This window comes from Sphaerodactylus townsendi, linkage group LG15, assembly GCF_021028975.2.
Source record: "Sphaerodactylus townsendi isolate TG3544 linkage group LG15, MPM_Stown_v2.3, whole genome shotgun sequence".
Taxonomy (NCBI): Eukaryota; Metazoa; Chordata; class Lepidosauria; order Squamata; family Sphaerodactylidae; genus Sphaerodactylus; species Sphaerodactylus townsendi.
The window spans coordinates 27976181-27996609 of record NC_059439.1 but is presented as its reverse complement, the minus strand read 5'-3'; the positions used below and the strand labels follow the sequence as shown (position 1 = coordinate 27996609).

The 20429-nt window shown below is 48.2% G+C and overlaps 1 protein-coding gene across 1 annotated transcript; it reads left to right on the top strand.

The window, feature by feature from the left end:
- The first annotated feature begins 11029 nt into the window (after positions 1 to 11029).
- TMEM86B (transmembrane protein 86B) lies at positions 11030 to 16332 on the top strand. Its single transcript, XM_048516719.1, has 3 exons — positions 11030 to 11103; positions 14021 to 14273; positions 15935 to 16332. Exons 1-3 carry the CDS (start codon positions 11053 to 11055, stop codon positions 16330 to 16332), a joined length of 702 nt encoding a protein of 233 aa, XP_048372676.1. The 5' UTR covers positions 11030 to 11052.
- The last annotated feature ends 4097 nt before the right edge of the window (positions 16333 to 20429 follow it).

Below are 20429 nucleotides of genomic sequence, written 5' to 3'. Positions count from 1 at the left end.
ACATCCGCGCCTGAAAATAGATTTGCCCTTAATGAAGCGCTCTTCAGAGAGAGTGGGAATCTTTTTATGTACAACAGGAGGGGAACAGGATTGTGTGTGTCTCATTTACAGGACTGAACTGGAAAAAAAATGTTCTGTTGAGCCGAAGCCTTTGATCCAGACCATCCTTTACCCCATAGGTGTCAAACTTGCAGCCCTCCAGATGTTATGGACTACAGTTCCCATCATCCCCTGCCAGCATCATGCTGGCAGGGGATGATGCGAACTGTAGTCCATGACATCTGGAGGGCCGTGAGTTTGACACCTGTGCAGTTTACCCCATCCATTCTTACCCTAGAAGCCAGTAGGGTGGTTAAAAGGTTGGACTAGGTCAGGGATCTTCAAACTATGGCCCTCCAGATGTTCATAGACTACAATTCCCATGAGCCCTACCACTTGGCCATGCTGGCAGGGGCTGATGGGAATTGTAGTCCATGAACATCTGGAGGGCCGTAGTTTGAAGACCCCTGGACTAGGTACTGGGAGATTAGCACAGGGTCCTTTACTCTGCAATGGAAGCTCTCTTAGGTACGCCACAATCTCAGCATAATTTACCTCAGGAGAGGTAAAATGATATAAGCCACATTGGGTTCCTATTTGGGAGAAAAGAGGGATACGAATGAAATAAGTAAATCGAGCAGAGCCAGAGTGGTGTACTAGAACATGTGGATTCTAATCTGGAGAACCGGGTTCGATTCCCCACTCCTACATCTGAGTGGCAGAGGTTTATCTGGTGAACCAGATGTGTTTCCACACTCCGACATTCCTGCTGGGTGACCTTGACCTAGTCACAGTCCACTCTGAAGTCTCTCAGCCCCACCTACCTCAAAAGGTGTCTGTTGTGGGGAGAGGAAGGGAAAGGAGCTTGTAGGCCACCTTGAGTCTCCTTACAGGAGAGAAAGGTGGGGTATAAATCCAAACTCTTCTTCTTCTTTACATTGGATAGAGATTCAAGATTACCTGGAAACATTTACATTTTGCCAGCAGGGATTCTGATTTTGAGCAAGACTTCCAAGTTTCAAACTTGTCTGTTTCATGCCTTAGGTAATTAGACTGCTAGTAATTGGAATGACTAATTATTCATAATAATAAGGAAGGGCAACCATTTTGAGGGAATGCAAGGTATTCTTCCTCCCTGAGCAAACATATCCTTCAGACGTCACGTGTGAGATAAGTGGAGAAGTGCTCCAGTTAGCCAGCAGTCAAGTTGGCAGGTTGCCGAAGGAAAATGATAATAATCAGCATCCGTCGTGAAGTAATAATTCAGAAATTGAAATTATCTGGATTGTACCCAACCCATGGGGCAAGGATCCGCAACCATTTGGAGCCCGTGGGCTCCTTTCACATTCTGACTCAGGGTCAGGGGCACGACAACAAAATGGCTTCCACAGGAAGTGCAGCCAACCATAGAAGAAGAAGAAGGAGAGTTTGGATTTATATCCCCCCTTTCTCTCCTGTAGGAGACTCAAAGGGGCTTACAATCTCCTTGCCCTTCCCCCCTCACAACAAACACTCTGTGAGGCGGGTGGGGCTGAGAGAGCTCCGAGAAGCTGTGACTAGCCCAAGGTCACCCAGCTGGCGTGTGTGGGAGTGCGCAGGCTAATCTGAATTCCCCAGATAAGCCTCCACAGCTCAGGCGGCAGAGCGAGGAATCAAACCCGGTTCCTCCAGATTAGATACACGAGCTCTTAACTTCCTACGCCACTGCTGCATAAAATGTCAGCAGGTGAAGTTATGCGTTGTTCTCGTAGTAACTCTTCCAACACTTAAGGTAGAAGCTCTGGCAGGGGTAGGGAACCTGTGGCTCTCCAGATGTTGAGGAACTACAATTCCCATCAGCCCCTACCAGAGGCTGATGGGAATTGTAGTTCCTGAACATCTGGAGAGCCGCAGGTTCCCTACCCCTGGAACGGGATACTTTACACCAGGGGTCCCCAAACTACGGCCCGGGGGCCAAATGTGGCCCCCTGAAGGCATTTATCCGGCCCGCCAGGCATGGCGGTGATGGCTCCATTCATGTGCAGTGGGGGCTCGAGGGAGAGGAGGAACTGGCCCCAACGGCTGTTGATTGCAATTACATGATGGCACCCCCAAATCTCCATGAATTTTCTGACCCAGAGTTGGAAACCTTACACGTGGCAACTCCTGCTCCGCCCTTCCCTCTCGGCTACTCCATGTGTGGCTCTCTGGCTTTCTGTTCCGCCTCACGCCCATTGGCATCAGCCTGGCTGGTGAATCGCTCGCTGGCTGCTAGGGAGGAAGAACCCAGGAAGATACCTGATCCTGGGTTAGATGGAATGCTTCATTGGGAAAGTTCTGCTTTTTTTTTTACAGGGGAAGGTATTCCACAGTCTCCCCAACAATATTTGGAGCCCACCCTGTACTTGACATACTTTGGTCACTGTTCTAAAAATAGACCATGACAGAAAGGCTGAAAGGTGAAATCAAACATTTTACAATCATTTGTGCATAGGAATTTGTTCATAGTTTTTTTTAGTCCGGCCCTCCAACAGTCTGAGGGACAGTGAACTAGCCCCCTGTTTAAAAAGTTTGGGGACCCCTGCTTTACACAACCAGTCAGAAGTGCTACTGGGCACAAACCCCAGCTATTAACTAAAAACAATGAGTGGGCCCTAGGAAAGGTGTTAGTAGGCCTTGGGGATGCCTGTGTAACCTTTTTGTGGGTTCTGTGGGGCAGTACTTGGAAGGAGTTGCAAAGGACTAAGTTGAAACAAAACAGTTTACTTCTCTTAACAAATAACCCTTTTAAAACATTTCACATTTACACTTTACAGTCCTGTTCAGTTGCATTTTCGAGTCCTTATATTTACAGTCTACTGCTATTGCCAAGTCCAATTCTTCTTGGCTGGTGGTTGGTTTTGAAGACTTCAGAGGCTTGGTGAACAGGATTCAAGGGGTTGAAGGTTCCCAGAAAACTCTCAGCATTGACATACACAAAAACCCTGAAACAATAAATTCTAACGTTTACAATATAGCAAAAAAAAAATAAACTCCCTTCCCACTAGTTCCCCACAACATTGCAGTTACGTTAAACAAGGTGTTAAGGGCTTAATAAAATCATTCAAGGTCCCAGCCTGGTAGCCTTGCTTCTTCCAACCTCTGGAGTTCTGCAGCATTCTGCTTCTTTTCAGACTCCACCCCTTTCTGGGTCATCCCATTTTTACACAGGGGTTACACCTGCTCTGGAGTACATGACTTTTAGCCACTTCTTTAGACATAATGAGCATCCCAGGAGAGCCAGATGTGTCCACAGGTAAGTTTTTCACCATTCCGTTCCAGATAGGAATGTTCTAAAGCCATCTTGGGCCGCTGAATTAGAGCCTGTGTGGCGTAGACACAAACAACACAACAGCCTGCTGTTGTATTCTTTGACACCAATTCATCCTTGAGAAGGCCTATGGAGACCTGCCACTTGGACCTTAGGCTCCGTTGGTGTCCGTTGGTGTCACAACCATAGAATTCTAAAACAAATTCCATAGCGCTTTCCGGTGGAGGACACACCCAAATTGTCATCCTCCTTCAAGGGATGGTAATAGTATGTTGTTTACCATGAGTATTTTTTGAGAGTACAGAAGATACTCTGTCCCACGTACTACTGGTACAAGATGGAGCACTCAGCGTCTTGTTTTGGTTTTTGGGTGTACCCTTTGCGTAAGAGTCTAGCAAGAACCTTCTGTTCTCCTATACCTTCTTTGCCGAAGATGCTATTAATCATTTTTTTTGGCAGTTGGGTCCAGGTGCCTGCTCTCTGAAAGTACCTGAAAGGTACAGTGTCTTTTTTCAAGGGACTCTTCCAGCCGCAGTGCGTCTCAAGCTAACAGAGGGATCTGCCCCAAAAGATGTGTCCTTGTTGACTTTGCCTTCAGTGCCCAAAGTGAAGAATCGTCTGCTCAAGAGATGGTCTCTCTAACTCTGAAGAAGTAGAAATGATCCTGGCAAATCCTGGTAAGTTTCTCTCTAACTTTTTTGGCTCATTCCGCACATGCAGAATAATGCGCTTTCAAACTGCTTTCGGTGCTCTTTGAAGCTGTGTGAATTGCAAAACCCGCTTGCAAACAGTTGTGAAAGTGGTTTGAAAACGCATTATTTTGCGTGTGCGGGAGGGGCCTTTGTGAGTCCTGATCTTTGTCTACTGCTTCCGGTACATTGTATTCTTCTGTTTTGCTCCTCAAAAGCCTGTCCTACATCATTGCTTCACAGAGAGAAGTAGGCAGCTAGGCAGGTTCTAGGAAGGCAACAAAGTGCAGATGGGCGGAGCAGCAAATGGGACATTCATGGCCAAATTTGGAGCAGCAGTGGCGTAGGAGGTTAAGAGCTCATGTATCTAATCCGGAGGAACCGGGTTTGATTCCCAGCTCTGCCGCCTGAGCTGTGGAGGCTTATCTGGGGAATTCAGATTAGCCTATACACTCCCACACATGCCAGCTGGGTGACCTTGGGCTAGTCACAGCTTCTCGGAGCTCTCTCAGCCCCACCCACCTCACAGGGTGTTTGTTGTGAGGGGGGAAGGGCAAGGAGATTGTCAGCCCCCTTGAGTCTCCTGCAGGAGAGAAAGGGGGGATATAAATCCAAACTCTTCTTCTTCTTCTTCTTCAAATGAGAAATGCAAAAGAGAGTCCAAAATTAAGTCTGGCCAGCGGGAGAAACCCACCTGTGTCCCAACAAATAGATGGGCTTCCCCAAATCACACCTTGCCCTGACCTGGTGATCCCTGCCTAGCCTGATCTTGTCAGATCTCAGAAGTGGTCAGCCCTGGTTAATATTTGGATGGGAGACCACCATGAATACCAGGTTTGAGCAGCAGAGGCTCAAAAGGCAAACCACCTCCGAACATCTCTTGACTCAAGAACCTACGGGGTTGCCATAACTTGGCTGCAGCTTGATGGCAAAAGAAAAAGAGCAAAGTTGAAATGTCACTGTTTGGGAAGCGGGGGCTGACGCCTATTGTCCAAATGCGCTACAGTCCTGATCCAGACTGAGTGCCACATGCCCTGGAACTGAGAAGAGTCCCCAAGTCATACTTGACTGATCACACTCTTATTGCCCCTTTAACGCTGCATCCTTGGACTCTTATGCTGCGTTTCTGAACTTCATCATTTGTGGCAGACAGGTCGAATAACTGCAATGAGCTCCTGGCATACAAGGAACGTGTCCGTTCTCTTGAAGCCAAGGTGGCAGACCTGGAGAAGCTGAGAGAGGCAGAGAGGGCAACAAACAAGGCTTTCAGGGACCCAGCAGCCGGGTCCCACTCCCAAGGTGACATCTCTTCAGATGTCATGGAGAATGAGAGTCTGGGTGACAGAGGGTGCCAGTCTGCGGTGGGGGAAGATGTTCCCTTAGATGGGACCCCTTCCTTAGTTGGTGGTCAGATATCCTCTCGCACTGAGGATACCCCTCGGGGAGGTGGGGGGCTCCTTGTAGTGGGTGATTCGATCATCAGGAATATAGAGAGTTGGGTTTGTGACAGGCGTGATGACCACATGGTGACTCTGCCTGCCTAGTGCACGAAGGTTCGCGGATGTCACGCTTCGACCTAGATAGGCTGTTAGGACAGTGCTGGGGTGGAGTCAGCAGTTGTGGTCCCACATTGGTACCACCAATGACATTGGGAATGTAGCCGGAGGAGTTCCTAGGCTAAATTTAGGCTGCTAGGAAAAAAAGGTTAAATCCAGGACCCCCCCAAAAGGTGGCATTCTGGGAAATGCTACCTGTTCCACTTGGCAGCTTGAGGCCCGAGCTAGGCAAAGCGGAGAATGGGGTCTCAATGCGTGGATGAGAAGGTGGTGCAAAGGCAGAGGGTTTCCAGGATTTGTCAGGAACTGGGGAACCTTTTGGGACAGGCAGGCTATGTACAAAAGGGACGGGCTTCATCTTAAATCCAAAAAGAGGGAAAACCAGGCTGCTGGCGCTCAACACAATTAAAAAAAAAGAGTGGCAGAACAGCTTTTAAGCTGATCCCATGGGGAAAGCCGAGCAGGAGCTGGAGAAGGTGGTACTCTGCCAGTTGGAATACAGAAGTCCATGTAGGGATGCAGACACAGAGAGAAGCGAGGTTTTTTCTAAATCAACCCACATACAAGTAAAGGAAAGAGCACAGCAATGTGAAAAGTGATAGGGTCTACAGAAGGATAGAGGGCAAAACGCATGAATCTCAAGTTAGGAGCAGACAAAGAGTATACAAGTGTCTCTATGCTAATAGTAGAAACATTAGACCTAAAATGGGGGAGCTGGAGTACAGAGTTTTGAAGGAGGGACATTGATATAGTGGGCATCACAGGAGACATGGTGGAATGAGGGGAGAACCAGTGGGATGCTGTTATCCCAGGTTACAGGCTCTACAGGAAGGGGATAGGACAGAGCGTATTGGGGGTGGAGTGGCCCTCTGCATCAAAGGGAGCATAGTGTCAGAGAAAATATAAAATGCAGGGGGAGCTGATTCCCCTACAGAAGCACTGTGGATATCAATACCAGGGGTGAAGCATAGTTTAACATTAGGAATATATTATCGTCCCCTGACCAAAGCATACAAGAGGATTCTGAGGATGGAAAAAGAAATTAGAGAGCCAACAAAAGCAAAAATGTAGGTAATTAGGCTGATTTTAACTATCCCCATATAAACTGGAAAATGCATGTTCAGGTCATAGTAAGGAGAGAACATTCCTGGATATGCTAAATGACTGAGGCTTAGAGGCAGATGGTTGTAGAACCAACCAGGAGATGTGATCCTAGATCTAATTCTATGTGGGACCCAAGGACCTGAGTGCTTGGGGAAGTCAGTGTTGTTGAGCCGATAGGGAACAGCGACCACAATGCTGTCAGATTCAGTATCTCTGCATGCGAACAAGTGACAACTACTAATGTAGATTACATTTGCCTTCAGAAAGGAAATTTCTCAAAAGATGAGGGGGGATAGTGCTTAGGAAGCTGAAAGGGGAAAATCAAGAGAGTCAAAAATGTCCAAGATGCTTGGAGGTTATTTAAAAACACAGTCACAAAAGCTCAGCTGGAATGTGTTCCACTTAGGTTAGGAAAGGCAGCGCCCAGTCAAAAAGAAAGCCACCATGGTTAACAAAGGGGCGTTGAGGGAAATTATTAGGAAAAAAAAAAAAGATGTCTTTTAGAAAATGGAAGTCCAACTTAACTGATAAAGAATACCAGAGAACACAAATGGTGGCAAAAGAGAAGCAAGTTAGCTGTAAGGGAGGCAAAAAAAGGATTATGAGGGAACACATGGCTGTGAACATCAAAACCAGCAACAAACAGTTCTTCAAGTACATCAAAAGCAGCAGGAAGCCAGCAAAGGGAGCGGTAGGCCATTTAGATGACAAAGGGAACAAAGGGTGTGCTAAAAGATGACAGGGAGATTGCAGAAAAGCTGAATGAATTCTTTGCATCTGTCTTCACCCAAGAGGAGGTGAGGAAAATTCCTGCACCTGAACCAAGCTTCTTAGGAGGAATCCGAGGAACTAACAAAGATAGTGGTAGACAAGGAAGAAGTTCTGGCAGCCATTGATAAACTAAATGTTACCAAATCCCCTGGCCCAGATTGCATTCACCCAAGAGTTCTTAAAGAGCTCAAGCATGAAGTACTGATCTTCTCACTTTTATATGCAACTAAACCTTGAAATCAGGCTCCATCCCTGAGAAGACTGGAAGATGGCCAATGTCACACCAATCTTTAAGAAAGGATCTAGGGGACCGAGGAAATTACAGGCCAGTCAGTTTGACATCTGTTCCTGGTAAATTAGTAGAATCTGTCATTAAAAGATAAAATTATAAAACATGTAGAAAAGCAAGACCTGCTGAGAAAGAGTCAGCATGGCTTTTGCAGAGAGCAAATCCTGTCTTACAAACTTACTAGAGTTCTTTGAGGGATGTAAACAGGCATGTGGATAAGGGAACCAGTGGACATTGTCTACTTGGATTTCCAAAAGGCTTTTGACAAAGTTCCTCACCAGAGACTATTGAAAACTCAGCAATGAAGGAATAAGAGGGGAAGTCCTCCTATGGATTAAAAACTGGTTGAGAAACAGGAAGCAAAGAGTGGGTGTAAATGGGAAATTCTCACAATGGAGAGATGTAGGGAGTGGGGTCCCCCAAGGATCCGTATGGGACCAGTGCTCTTTAACCTATTCATAAATGACCTGGAAGTAGGGGTGGGTAAGCGTGGTGGCCAAGTTTGCAGATGATACCAAATTATGTAGGGTGGGTGAGAACCACAAAGGTTCTTGAGGGAGCTCAAGCGGACCTTGATAAATTAGGTGAGTGGGCTAAGAAATGGCAAATGAAGTTCAATGTAGCAAAATGTAAAGTGATGCACATGGGGCAAAAAATCCAAACTTCACATACATGCTACAGGGGTCAGTGCTATCAGTCACAGACCAGGAAAGGGATTTGGGCGTCTTAGTTGATAGTGCCATGGGAATGTCAACTCAATGCATGGCAGCTGTGAAAAAGGCAAACTCTATGCTGGGGATAATTAGGAAAGGAATTGAGAATAAAACTGCAAAGAGTGTCATGCCCTTATATAAAGCTGTGGTCGCGACCGCACTTGAGTACTGTGTTCAGTTCTGGTCGCCACATCTCAAAAGGATATTGAAGAGATAGAAAAAGTGCAGAGAAGGGCGACGAGGATGATTGAGGGACTGCAGCACCTTCCTTATGAGGAAAGGCTGCAGCGTTTGGGACTCTTTAGTTTGGAGAGGAGACGTCTGAGGGGGGATCTGATTGAAGTCTATAAAATTATGCATGGGGTAGAAAATGTTGACAGAGAGAAATTTTTCTCTCTTTCTCACAATACTAGAACCAGGGGGCATTCATTGAAAATGCTGGGGGGAAGAATTAGAACTAATAAAAGGAAACACTTCTTCACGCAACGTGTGAGTGGTGTTTGGAATATGCTGCCACAGGAGGTGGTGATGGCCACTAACCTGGATAGCTTTAAAAGGGGCTTGGACAGATTTATGGAGGAGAAGTCGATTTATGGCTACCAATCTTGATCCTCTTTGATCTGAGATTGCAAATGCCTTAACAGTCCAGGTGCTCGGGAGCAACAGCCACAGAAGGCCATTGCTTTCACATCCTACATGTGAACTCCCAAAGGCACCTGGTGGGCCACTGCGAGTAGCAGAGAGCTGGACTAGATGGACTCTGGTCTGATCCAGCTGGCTTGTTCTTATGTTCTTATGTTCTTATGACGTATCTTTGCGGTATGGTGAGTCGATGGGACATCACCATACCTTGACTCAGCGTTCCATGAAAATATGAATGAATTGGAATGAAATACGACGATTGAAAGAACTTCATGGTCATATGATACAATTATTGCATGTGTTAGCACTTTGATTGAATACTAACCTATTAGAATGGTGCTTGGCTAGAACTTGTTGGACTACTAGTCTGTAACCCAGGATTGTTACCTTGTTATTTTCCAGCATTCTTTTGAACTTACTCCTTGCATTGGGCAAGGTTTTTTTCTTCTTTTGGGGTTTGGCCAACCCTGTGTTTGGTCCTTGTCTGATCACACAACATATGTTCTCCATAATTCAGAGGTCCCCAGCCTTCTTGAACCTGCAGCACAGGTGTATCTATGGAAAATGTAGGCTGGTACAAAAATGGAGTTTTCCACTCCCCCCCACCCCCTGGGCGGCTGCCCTCTCCCAACACAACCAAATATTTTTTGTACCAGGTCTTGAAGTCAGTGTTTGGACCAGGGAGGGAGGAGGGGTGTGGGGGTGATTTTCTGTCCCCTCCCCGTGACTAAACAGCCACAGCCCGGGGACATTTGGCCCCATATGTTCCCCTGGGCGGTACGCCCCTGTCCTGCAGGTACCTATGGAATTCTGACCCAAGGAGATGGTGCCAACCACAAAATGTCTGGTATGGTAGACAGCTGACTGTCATGACCAGTTAGAGATTTTTTTTTCTGCTAGATTTTATTGGAGAATCCCAGGAGCTCCACATTGTGTGGCAGGAACTGGACTGAGAGCAGAGCTTGGTGAAAGATCTCTGGGGCAAGGGGATGGACATGGCCCACCCACCCTAGCAGAGGAAGGGGGAGGGAGGGGAGGCATACATGGGAACAGGAGGGAGGGGAGGGAGGGAGGAAGGGGTGGCATGCAAGGGAGGGGCCCGGCATTTGGACATGGCCCACCCACCCTAGCAGAGGGAGGGGGAGGGGAAGGGGTGGCATGCAAGGGAGGGGAGGCATACAAGGGAAGGGGAGGGAGGGGAGGGAGTAAGGGGTGGCATGCAAGGGAGGGGGCCCGGCATTTGGACATGGCCCACCCACCCTAGCAGAGGGAGAGGGAGAAGAAAGGGTGGCATGCAAGGGAGGGGAGGGAGGGGAGGCATACAAGGGAAGGGGAGGGAGGGGAGGGAGTAAGGGGTGGCATGCAAGGGAAGGGGCCCGGCATTTGGACATGGCCCACCCACCCTAGCAGAGGGAGGGGGAGGGGGAGGGGTGGCATGCAAGGGAGGGAGAGGGTTTTTAACTGTTTTTAACTTTTGGCTAAATATCATTTTTGCGCCTTCTGAGATGAGAGGGCTGTCTTTACGGAGAATGGATATTTATCAGTTATCATGGCAGATACTGGTAACTTCTCGATTGATATGGTATGTCACAGCGAGATGTGTTCCTCTCTGTGGCACAGCGGGGGTATATATTTTGTTCACCTCCCCGGGGGGTGAGGCACATTTGCGTGTATCCGGGTGGAGTTTATTTACGGTTGCATTTTGTGGTTGCATTTACAATCCACATTCACGACTGCATTTGCATTCGCGTTTGCAATAGCATGCTAACGTCGAGGTTTCCTTGAAGTTACTACACCATGACAGACTGGTACCAAGGGAAGATACAGTGACGGCTATTGATTGCCCCCTTATCAGTTGGCCCCTTGTACCCTGGCCAAGATGAAAGTCCAAGTTCGTACCAGGAATGACTGAGATCGGTTTCTGTTTTTAAGCTCAGCGACTCTAAGGACACGGGAAGACATGGATATCCTAGAGGTAGATGCTCATTACAGGAGAAAGAGTGCAGCCAATGTAAGAATCTATTTGTCCTTTACAATGGAAGGGGTGAATGGGGTACATATGTTTGTGTGAGGAGGAGCTGTGGTGTCTTTCAGATTTCTTCTTTCCTGCTCAAAACTGTCTTCCTTCAGAACCTCTATTCAGCCACCAATCTGTGGAACTCTTTCCCACCCTATATAAAGATGCCTTAATGCTTCATTTATTTTAAAGATTTATATGCCTACCTTTCTTCTCACCAACTCAGGACCCAAGGGGTGTCTCTTTTTCAGCCTGCGTGGTGTAGTGGTTAAGAGCAGGTGGATTCTAATCTGGAGAACCGGGTTTGATTCCCCACTGCTCCACCTGTGTGGTAGAGGCTTATCTGGTGAACCAGATGTGTTTCCGCACTCCTACATTCCTGCTGGGTGACCTTGGGCTAGTCACAGTTCATTCAGAACTCACTCAGCCCCACCTACCTCACAAGGTGTCTGTTTTGGGGAGAGTAAGCCACCTTGAATCTCCTTACCGGTACAAGAGAGAAAGGTGAAGTATAAATCCAGAACTCTTCTTCTTTATGGAGAAACTGAGGCCCCTTCCGCCCATTGCAAAATAATGTGTTTTCAAACCACTTTCAGAACTGTTTGCAAGTAGATTTTGCTATTCCGCACAGCTTCAAAGAGCACTGAAAGCAGTTTGAAAGGGCATTATTCTGCATGTGCGGAATGAGCCAGAGAATTCTGACATGGGAACTAATATAAAATTTCTAGCAATTTCTTCTCTCCTGTCTTCATGGATCCAAGGAACCCAGCTCCCCCCAATGTATTAGCTGTATCTCTTTAGTATCTATGCAACCAAATAATTCATGTGCCTGCACCCTTCAATCCATTCATTTCCAGGGAACCCTGGACTCCTGTTGGAGAGCTCCCATTTCCTCTGCTGGGCAGGAATCTCTTTGTTAGCATAATGACCGAGGAGGGGGGGAAGAGCTGAAAAGCAAGGCATGGTTTCTTGTAAACATGAAGATCTCTCCTATATATCAAAGATGGCAGCTGGGGTTCCCTAAGCGGGAGACTCCAGCCTACTGCAGCCAAAATAATGTGATACCTTAAAGATTAATTAGCACTGTGGTGTGAGTCAGAACCCACATTTTCACACACGTCAAGTATCACATTCACTGGGAGCTGGGAGCGCTGCAGGTGACTTGGTAAAGCTGGGTGGATATAATTGGTGTACTTAAAGCTGTAAGGACAGGCAAATAGGGTTCACAATGAACCTCTCCCAGTCCCGTTGGAGGCCTATCTGATATAGTGCCGAATCTGCACATCAATCAATCAAATACTTTTAATGGCATATGAATAAAAAGGAAAACAAAACCCATGACATCACAACCTTCCAGTCCACACAGGTTAGAATGACTTAAAATTATACTGCTTAAAAATTTGGCCACAGCTTCCAGCACCTCATAGCAATGACTGTTTAGAAGAAATGTAACCTTCCGTTTATCCGTTGTCCCTTCCCTTTCACGCAAGAGGGGGTTATAAACGTTGTCCTATCTAGAACGTAGAAGGGGGCAGTATAACAACATGTGAGAGACAGTGAATCTGCATATGAATTGCACCTCAGGCACTAGAACAGGGGTCTGCAACCTGCGGCTCGCCAGACGTTCATGGACTACAGTTCCCATCAGCCCCTGCCACCATGGCCAATTGGCCATGCTTGCAGGGGCTGATGGGAATTGTAGTCCATGAACATCTGGAGAGCTGCAGGTTGCAGACCCCTGCACTAGAATCTGCCTTTATTAAATGAAGGTTCATAACCTATATATTCCTTATACTGGAATGGGAAATATTTCTACTACTGGGGGCTTTTGAGAAAAGAATAATATGCATCGCTGTAATGTTTTCATGATGTCAACTGCCACTTTTTAAAAAAATTCAAAAGAGCCAGTGTGGTTAAGAGCAGGTACACTCTAATCTGGGGAACTGGGCTTGATTCCCCACTCTGCCACTTGAGCTGTGGAGGCTTATCTGGTGAACCAGATTAGCTTGTCCACACCAGCACATGCCAGTTGGGTGACCTTGGGCTAGTCACAGTTCTTTGGAGCTCTCTTAGCCCCACCCACAGGGTGTTTGTTGTGAGGAGGGAAGGGGAAGGGAGATTGTAAGCCCCTTTGAATCTCCTTATAGGAGAGAAAGGAGAGGATATAAAATTTGTTTGACTTGGTCTCTTCCTAGCTCAAGCAAAGCTTGAGGTGAGAATAATATGATTAGAATCATTGAATCGTAGAGTTGGAGGAGACCCCAAGGGCCATCAAGTCCAACCCCCGGCCATGCAGGAACACACAATCAAAGCACTCCTGTCAGATGGCCATCCAGCCTCTGTTTAAAAACCTCCAAAGAAGGAGACTCCACCACACTCCGAGGTAGAGCATTCCACTGTCGAACAGCCCTGTCTGTCAGGAAGTTTTTCCTGATGTTTAGGTGGAATCTCTTTTCCTTCACCTTGAAGCCATGACTCCTGGTCCTAGTCTCTGGAGCAGCAGAAAACAAGCTTGCTCCCTCACCAACATGACATCCCTTCAAATATCTAAACATGGCTACCATGTCACCTCTTAACCTTCTCTTCACCAAACTAAACATCCCCAGCTCCCCAAGTCTCTCCTCGTAGGGCATGGATTCCAGACCTTTCACCATTTTGGTTGCCCTCCTCTGGACCCGTTCCAGTTTGTCAATATCCTTCTTGAACTTTGGCGCCCAGAACTGTACACAATATTCCAGATTAGGTTGAAGTAACTCTGTATAGGGTTGCACTGTAAGAATCCCTGGGATGACTCTGTTCCTCTTGTTTCCATGTTCTCTTTGGAAATAGTAATAATGACAAGATTTGCAACCGAAGCAATAGGCTTATTATTGTTCATAATAACGCCTTGCCTTCCATTTTGCGTCCCTAGACAAGGAGCCTGCTGCTTAAACTGGTGCCTTTCCTGATTTCCTGCGTTGTATACTTTGCTTTGCTGCTGCCTGAGCCCAGCGTGCTGAGCACCGTCGTCAAGTGCCTCCCGACTCTTTTGCTGGCACATTTTGTGATCGTCCAGTCTTACCGCACAGAGGTCTGGACACCCTACGCCCGGTGGATATTTCGAGGCTTGCTCTTCTCGGCAGCGGGAGATCTGTGCTTGGTGTGGCCCAAGCTTTTTGTCCTGGGTAGGTGACTTGAACACTGGCTTGGGTGGCCCAGGATAGCCAGAGCTCACCAGGCCTCAAGCTAGCGTGGTGTAGCGGTTAAGAGCAGGTGGATTCTAATCTGGAGAACTGGGTTTGATTTGCCACTCCTCCACCTGAGTGGCGGAGGCTTATCTGGTGAGCCAGATGTGTTTCCGCACTCCTACATTCCTGCTGGGTGACCTTGGGCTAGTCACAGTTCTTGGGAACTCTCTCAGCCCCACCTACCTCACAAGGTGTCTGTTTTGGGGAGAGGAAGGGAAAGGAGCTTGTAGGCCACCTTGAGTCTCCTTACAGGAGAGAAAGGTGGGGCATAAATCCAAACTCCTCCTCCTCCTCCTCCTCCTCCTCCTCCTCCTCCTCCTCCTCCTCCTCCTTCTTCTTCTTCTTCTTCTTCAGCAGGGCAGGTCCTGGTTAATACTTGGATGGAGGTCCACTAAGGAAGTGATTTGGAGCCAGGCAATGGCAACCCATCTCTTGGCTGGAAAACCTTGCCGTGACTTGATGGCACTTCCTACCATCACTGCGTGGCTTGAGAGAACCTGCCACAGCTGAGGAGGAAGAAACTGTTTGGGACTGGGGGCGGCTTCTTGGAGTTGGGGCCGCTTTCAAGTACTTTTGCGACTTGGCCCCAGCATTAAAATTGTGCCCCTTGTGGGGAGGGGGGCTAGATGATTCCAAACCAAACCTGTGTAGCTCTGTCATGTGTGAATTATGTCTACAAATGTGATAGTAGAATAGCAAGGACCAAAAACGGCACAGCAAGGGAAAACGCCTTTCCCCTGATGCTTTTTAAAAAAAAAACAGCAAAGTTGTCTGATCCCCCTTTGCTTTGCGTACTGATATCATAATAATTCAGGAAACGGCTGTCCTGCTTGATTGTTGCAGGCTGAATAAACGGGACGTTTGAATCCTTTTTCTCTGAGGTTCCGTAGGGCTGTGTCCCAAGAATCCACGCCCTTCATGTACATCCTCTGGTCTGGCACGGCAAATACCACTTCTCGCCACATGATGGCGCAAACACCCCATGGACCGGAGGAGACGGGAGCGAAATGTTCGGCTCTCTCGCAAGCATCACAAACAACACGCGATAAAAAAGTTGACTTAGATAGTCTGAGGACATTCGACAGAAGCAGCGGAACAAATGAGATTCCTGCAGCAGGAAGCCAAAATCCTTTCCCTTTTTAAGGACATTCCCCAGAGAAACTGTGGCCCTTTCCCCACTTACGCGCTACTGCCCCCAAATAGCTCATGGTCCAGCGGTGCTCTCCACGAGTCCGGGTGGCGACAACGCAGCCACCCCGACTCTGCGCTCGAATGTCCCTTCAGCGCGTGTCATTTCTGACGCTGGAAGAAACGGCACCTTCTGACTGCCCGTGGGGAACACGACCCCGCGCCAGAAATTGCTCGCGCTGGGAGTGGCGCGCAGGAAATCGTAAGCGGGGAAAGGTCCAAAGTAAGATGGTTAACATGAAATATACTACGCCGTACTGTGTGCCTGTGGTTCATCCTTTCTTCATAAGCTGAATGGCATATTTGTGTCTCTTCGTGATCAGTTACGGCTCCAAATAAAACGATGCAATAAAATCCGTTACAGCTCCAAATCCAGCTGCCTCCTCTGACCTGTGTTTCCTTTATTGCAGGAATGGCTGCCTTTGCCGCGTGTCACGTCTTCTATATTTCTGCCTTCGGCCTGTGTCCCCTCCGGCCCCTCACCTTGCTGCTGCTCATGGGGCTGGGGGTTTCCATTTACATGTATTTCCTGCTGCCCTGCCTGACAGACCTGTATGTCGGGGCCGTGGCAGCCTATGGAGGCCTACTCTGCGCCATGGTCTGGCGGGCTCTGTCTCGTCCTGCCCATCAGCTGACAACATCCGTGGGCAGTGGCCTTTTCCTCGTGTCCGACATTTTCGTTGCTCTCAATAAGTTCTGCTCTTCGCTACCTCACGCTCGCGTAATCATCATGGGCACCTACTACTCTGCCCAGGCTCTCATAGCGGTTTCCGTCGCTTCTCAGAACGATCACCGGAAAAGGAGCTGAGGGTCGACCTGGCCGCCGAGACAGAGGGGAATTTTACCTCACAGCTTCTCTGCTCAATTAGTCCATTAGACTAATTGAGTCCAAAGTCCAAATTGAGTCCATTAGTCCAAAGACTCTCCACAGGGATTCATCGACTTCCGGAAGGTTCCACCAAACATGCCTCAGGGCACCGGTGCCTGCCACGATCCTCACAGCTTCTCCCCTTTCGGCCGCCATACTTTTTCTGCTGAAGATGCTGCCATCCCTCTCTGGGTTGGGAAGGACCAGGAGATTTGGGAGGGTGGCGAAGCCTGGGGAGGGCAGGGACCTCGGCTGGGTACAAGGCCATTGAGTCCAAAGCAGCCATTTTCTTCAGGTGAACTGATCTCTGTTGTCTGGATGTCGGTTGTAGCAGGCGGTCTCCAGGCTACACCTAGGCCACTGGTGGCGAACCTTTGGCACTCCAGATGTTATGGACTACAACTCCCACCAGCCCCTTCCCACATGGCCAATTGGCCATGCTGGCAGGGGCTGATGGGAATTGTAGTCTATAACATCTGGAGTGCCAAAGGTTCGCCACCACAGACCTAGGCTACAATTTACAGCAGCAAAGTCAAACTCATTGGTTACGTGGGCCAGATAGGACATAAATGTGACTTGGTTGGGTCAGGCCCTGGGGCTGGGGGGTGGCTGCTTTGGCTGGCCCCAGAATGGCACTGACGGGGGGGGGGAATGCCTGACCTGGCGAGCCTGCAGCAGGGTGGGGTCGCTGCCTTGAGAGGACTTATCAGGTCCGTGAGCCAGCTGAGACAACTCTCCCCCCAACGTTCCCAACCTTGTTCCAGATCGAGAGTGGGGGGTGGGGGAAGGTTACCTCAACTGACTCATGGGCCTGATAACCCCCCATCAAGGGGCTGAATCTGGCCTCCAGACAGCATGTTTGACACCCCTGCTTTATAGGAAACTTCCTCAAATACCTTACCACTGCCTACTGACAGTCCGGCTTGTTGGAGTGCCGCGTGTGAGGAAATCGACTACTTGAGTTCCCGTGCTGGTTATTGTTCCTTCCTGTCTCTTCCATTAAACACTTCAGAACTCATGCTTTCTCTTTTTTCATTGTTAAACACTCGGCCGGGGATCTGTCTACCCACTTGCATCTTTATTTTTGGCCTTTCTTTCCAATGTTGTCATCATGTGAGGATCTGAAGCTCAGAAAGTACTATGTGGTCCATAACACACGGAACGCTTACCTTGAGGCTATTCTCTGTGGACTGGGCTTGCAGAGGGCTCTCCTCACATTTCTCTGCTTACATGTGAGGAGGCAGTCCAGTGCCTACCCTGCAGCCGCTTGCTGAAGCCTCAAACAAGCTCTGGACCGTTGGGTTTTCTTAACTCCACCCACTAGCAGTCTTGAAGGCACAGATCTCATCACAAAGAGGAGTCTCAACACTTCAGCTATCCCCCTCCCTTCACATTCACACAAACAAACACACACACACACACACTCTCTCTCTCTCTCTGGCTGCTGCTACAGCAAAAGAAGAGAGAGGCTTGTCTGAAATAAAGTTTTGAAAACCCTCCTGATCATCAGGAAGGCAGAAGCAGAGGTGGGGAGGAGCCCTGCTTGAACTGTGCCTCACAAAAACCCTCTCTTGTTGTGAGATCAAGAGATGCTGCCTTCATTGCATCTTGTAGGTTCTCATAAACATTTTATGCCATGGGATGTTCTAAGTCTCTGGAACCAGCAGAGAGGAGAAGCAGTGGAGAAGAAGACTGGGCCAGGAAGAGCAGTGAGCTCTGGTGTTCATTTGGAAGGCTTTTCTCAAAGCCACATCTTTTAAAACATCTTTCAAAACAGTGTATTTTAACAGGGGTTTGCAGGGGTTATCTCTTTTTCTCCCTGTAAGGCTACTGAGAGGTGGAGCTTAACAGGGCTTAACAGAGGTTCCTCTTTATCCTGGGCTGCTCAGAGGTGGGGCTCCTGAGGTGAGTCACTCTTTAGTTCAGTTCAATTTTGTTTTTTTTTGTTTGTTTTTAAATCAATAAGGACATTTCTTGAGGGATAGTAGGTACAGATAGCTCCAGGGGGCATTGACTAAAAGTTTAATATTTAAATATCTAAACAAAATCAGATATGAAGGCAAGGAGGGAAGCCAGCAGAGGGGGATGGGGGGCTTTCCAGTGTTTTACACTGGAAGTGTCACATGTATGACTATCTGCCACTAGGACCCAGAAGTCGTGGGTGTGCTCCTACGCTGCAATGAGGAAACTCCTGGCACTCAAAAGGAAGCGTGTTCGCGTTCTCTTGAGAGCCAAGGTGGCAGACACTGGAGAAGCTGAAAAGAGGTAGAGAGGGTGACAGAGCAGAGGCTTTTTTTTTTCAGGGACCCTAACAGCGGATCACCACTCTCAAGGTGACATCTCTTCCAGATGTCATGGAGAATGAAGGTCTTGGGGGCCGGAGGGTGCCAGTCTGAGGTTGGAAGATGCTCCCTTAGATGGGACCCCTTCCTTAGCTTCGGTGATCAAAGATACCCTCTCGCACTGAGGATACCCACTCAGGGGAGGTGGGGGAGGCTCCCTCATAGTGGGTGATTCGATCATTAGAAATAATATAGAGAGTTGGGTTTGTGAGAGGCGTGATGACCGCACTGGTGACTTGCTTGCACTGCCTAGATGCGAGAAGGTTGCGGATGTCATCACGCTTCGTCTAGGATAATGAGCTTTTAGACAGTGCTGGGGTGGAGTCAGCAGTTGTATTGGTCCCACAGTGGCACCAACGACATTGGGAAATGTAGCTGGGAGGTTCTGGGAAGCTAAATTTAGGTTGCTAGGTAACAGGTTGAAGTCCAGGACCCCCCCCCAAGGTGGCATTCTCAGAAATGCTACCTGTTCCACTTTAGCGCCAGAGAGGCCCGAGCTAAGGCAAGCGGAGATACAGCAGGAGGTCTCAATGCGTGAATGAGAAGGTGGTGTGTAAGGCAGAGGGTTTCCAGATTTGTCAGGAACTGGGGACCTTTTGGGACAAGGCAGGCCTGTACAAAAGGAGACGAGGGCTTCATCTTAACCAAAGAAGGAACCAGAGCTGCTGGTGCTCAACATTAAAAAGGTGGCAAGAACAGCTTTTTTTAAGAGAAACTGTGAGCCCTGGGGGAAAGCCGACCAGGAGCTGAGGTGACTTGGTTCGAATACGAGCTATCTATGGGGATGGCAGACAGAGAGAGGAGGTTTTTTCTAAATCCAACCACATACAAAGCAAGGAACATAGCAATGTGTATGTGACAAGGGATGGTGTCTACAAAAGACTTGAGGGTAAAAGCACATGAAATCCCAGGTTAAGGACAGAGGCAGAGCAGGAGGTATACAAGGTGTCTCTATGCCTAATGAAGTAGAAATAGCCTTACGACCCTAAAATGGGGAGCTGGAGTACAGAGTTTTGAAGGGAGGACCTTGATATAAGTGGGCATTACAAGAGAGACATGGTGGAATGAGGAGAACCAGTGGGATGCTGTTATATACCAAGGCTACAGGCTCCTATAGGAAGGATAGGACCAGAGGCGCATTGGGGGTGGAGTTGCCCAGCTTTTACATAAAAGAGAGCATAGTGTCACATAAAATTGACTAATGCAAGGGAGCTGGGTTTCCCTGCAGAATCACCTGTGGATATCAATACCAAGGTGTGAAGAACAAGTTTAATATTAGGAATATATTATCGTCCCCTGACCCACAAAAGTGCACAAAGAGGATTCACTGAGATGGAAAAAAAGAAATTAAGAGAGGCCCAACAAAACACAAAAATGTAGTGGTAATGGGTGATTTTAACTATCCCCATATAAACTGGAAAAATGCATGTTCAGGTCATAGTAAGGAGAGAGCATTCCTGGATATGCTAAATGACTGTGGCTTAGAGCAGATGGTTGTGGAACCAACCAGGGGAGAGGTGATCCTAGATCAGTGATGGCGAACCTATGGCACGCACAAACAGAGTTCATCATGTGGCGGGGGAATCGCCCCCCCCCCCCACATACACATTTAGGCTGGCCTGGGCCGCTGGGCTCGATTATTAGCATTAAACCTAAGACCTAGTTTTGGGGAAGCAGTGTAGGCAACCCTGTTAA

Excerpts from the sequence above, each read along its gene's own strand:
- TMEM86B (XM_048516719.1), top strand. The coding sequence starts at position 11,053 with ATGGATATCCTAGAGGTAGATGCTCATTACAGGAGAAAGAGTGCAGCC. Across the intron at positions 11,104-14,020 it reads GGAGAAAGAGTGCAGCCAAT|ACAAGGAGCCTGCTGCTTAA; the intron begins GTAAGAATCTAT and ends TTGCGTCCCTAG. Across the intron at positions 14,274-15,934 it reads GCCCAAGCTTTTTGTCCTGG|GAATGGCTGCCTTTGCCGCG; the intron begins GTAGGTGACTTG and ends CCTTTATTGCAG.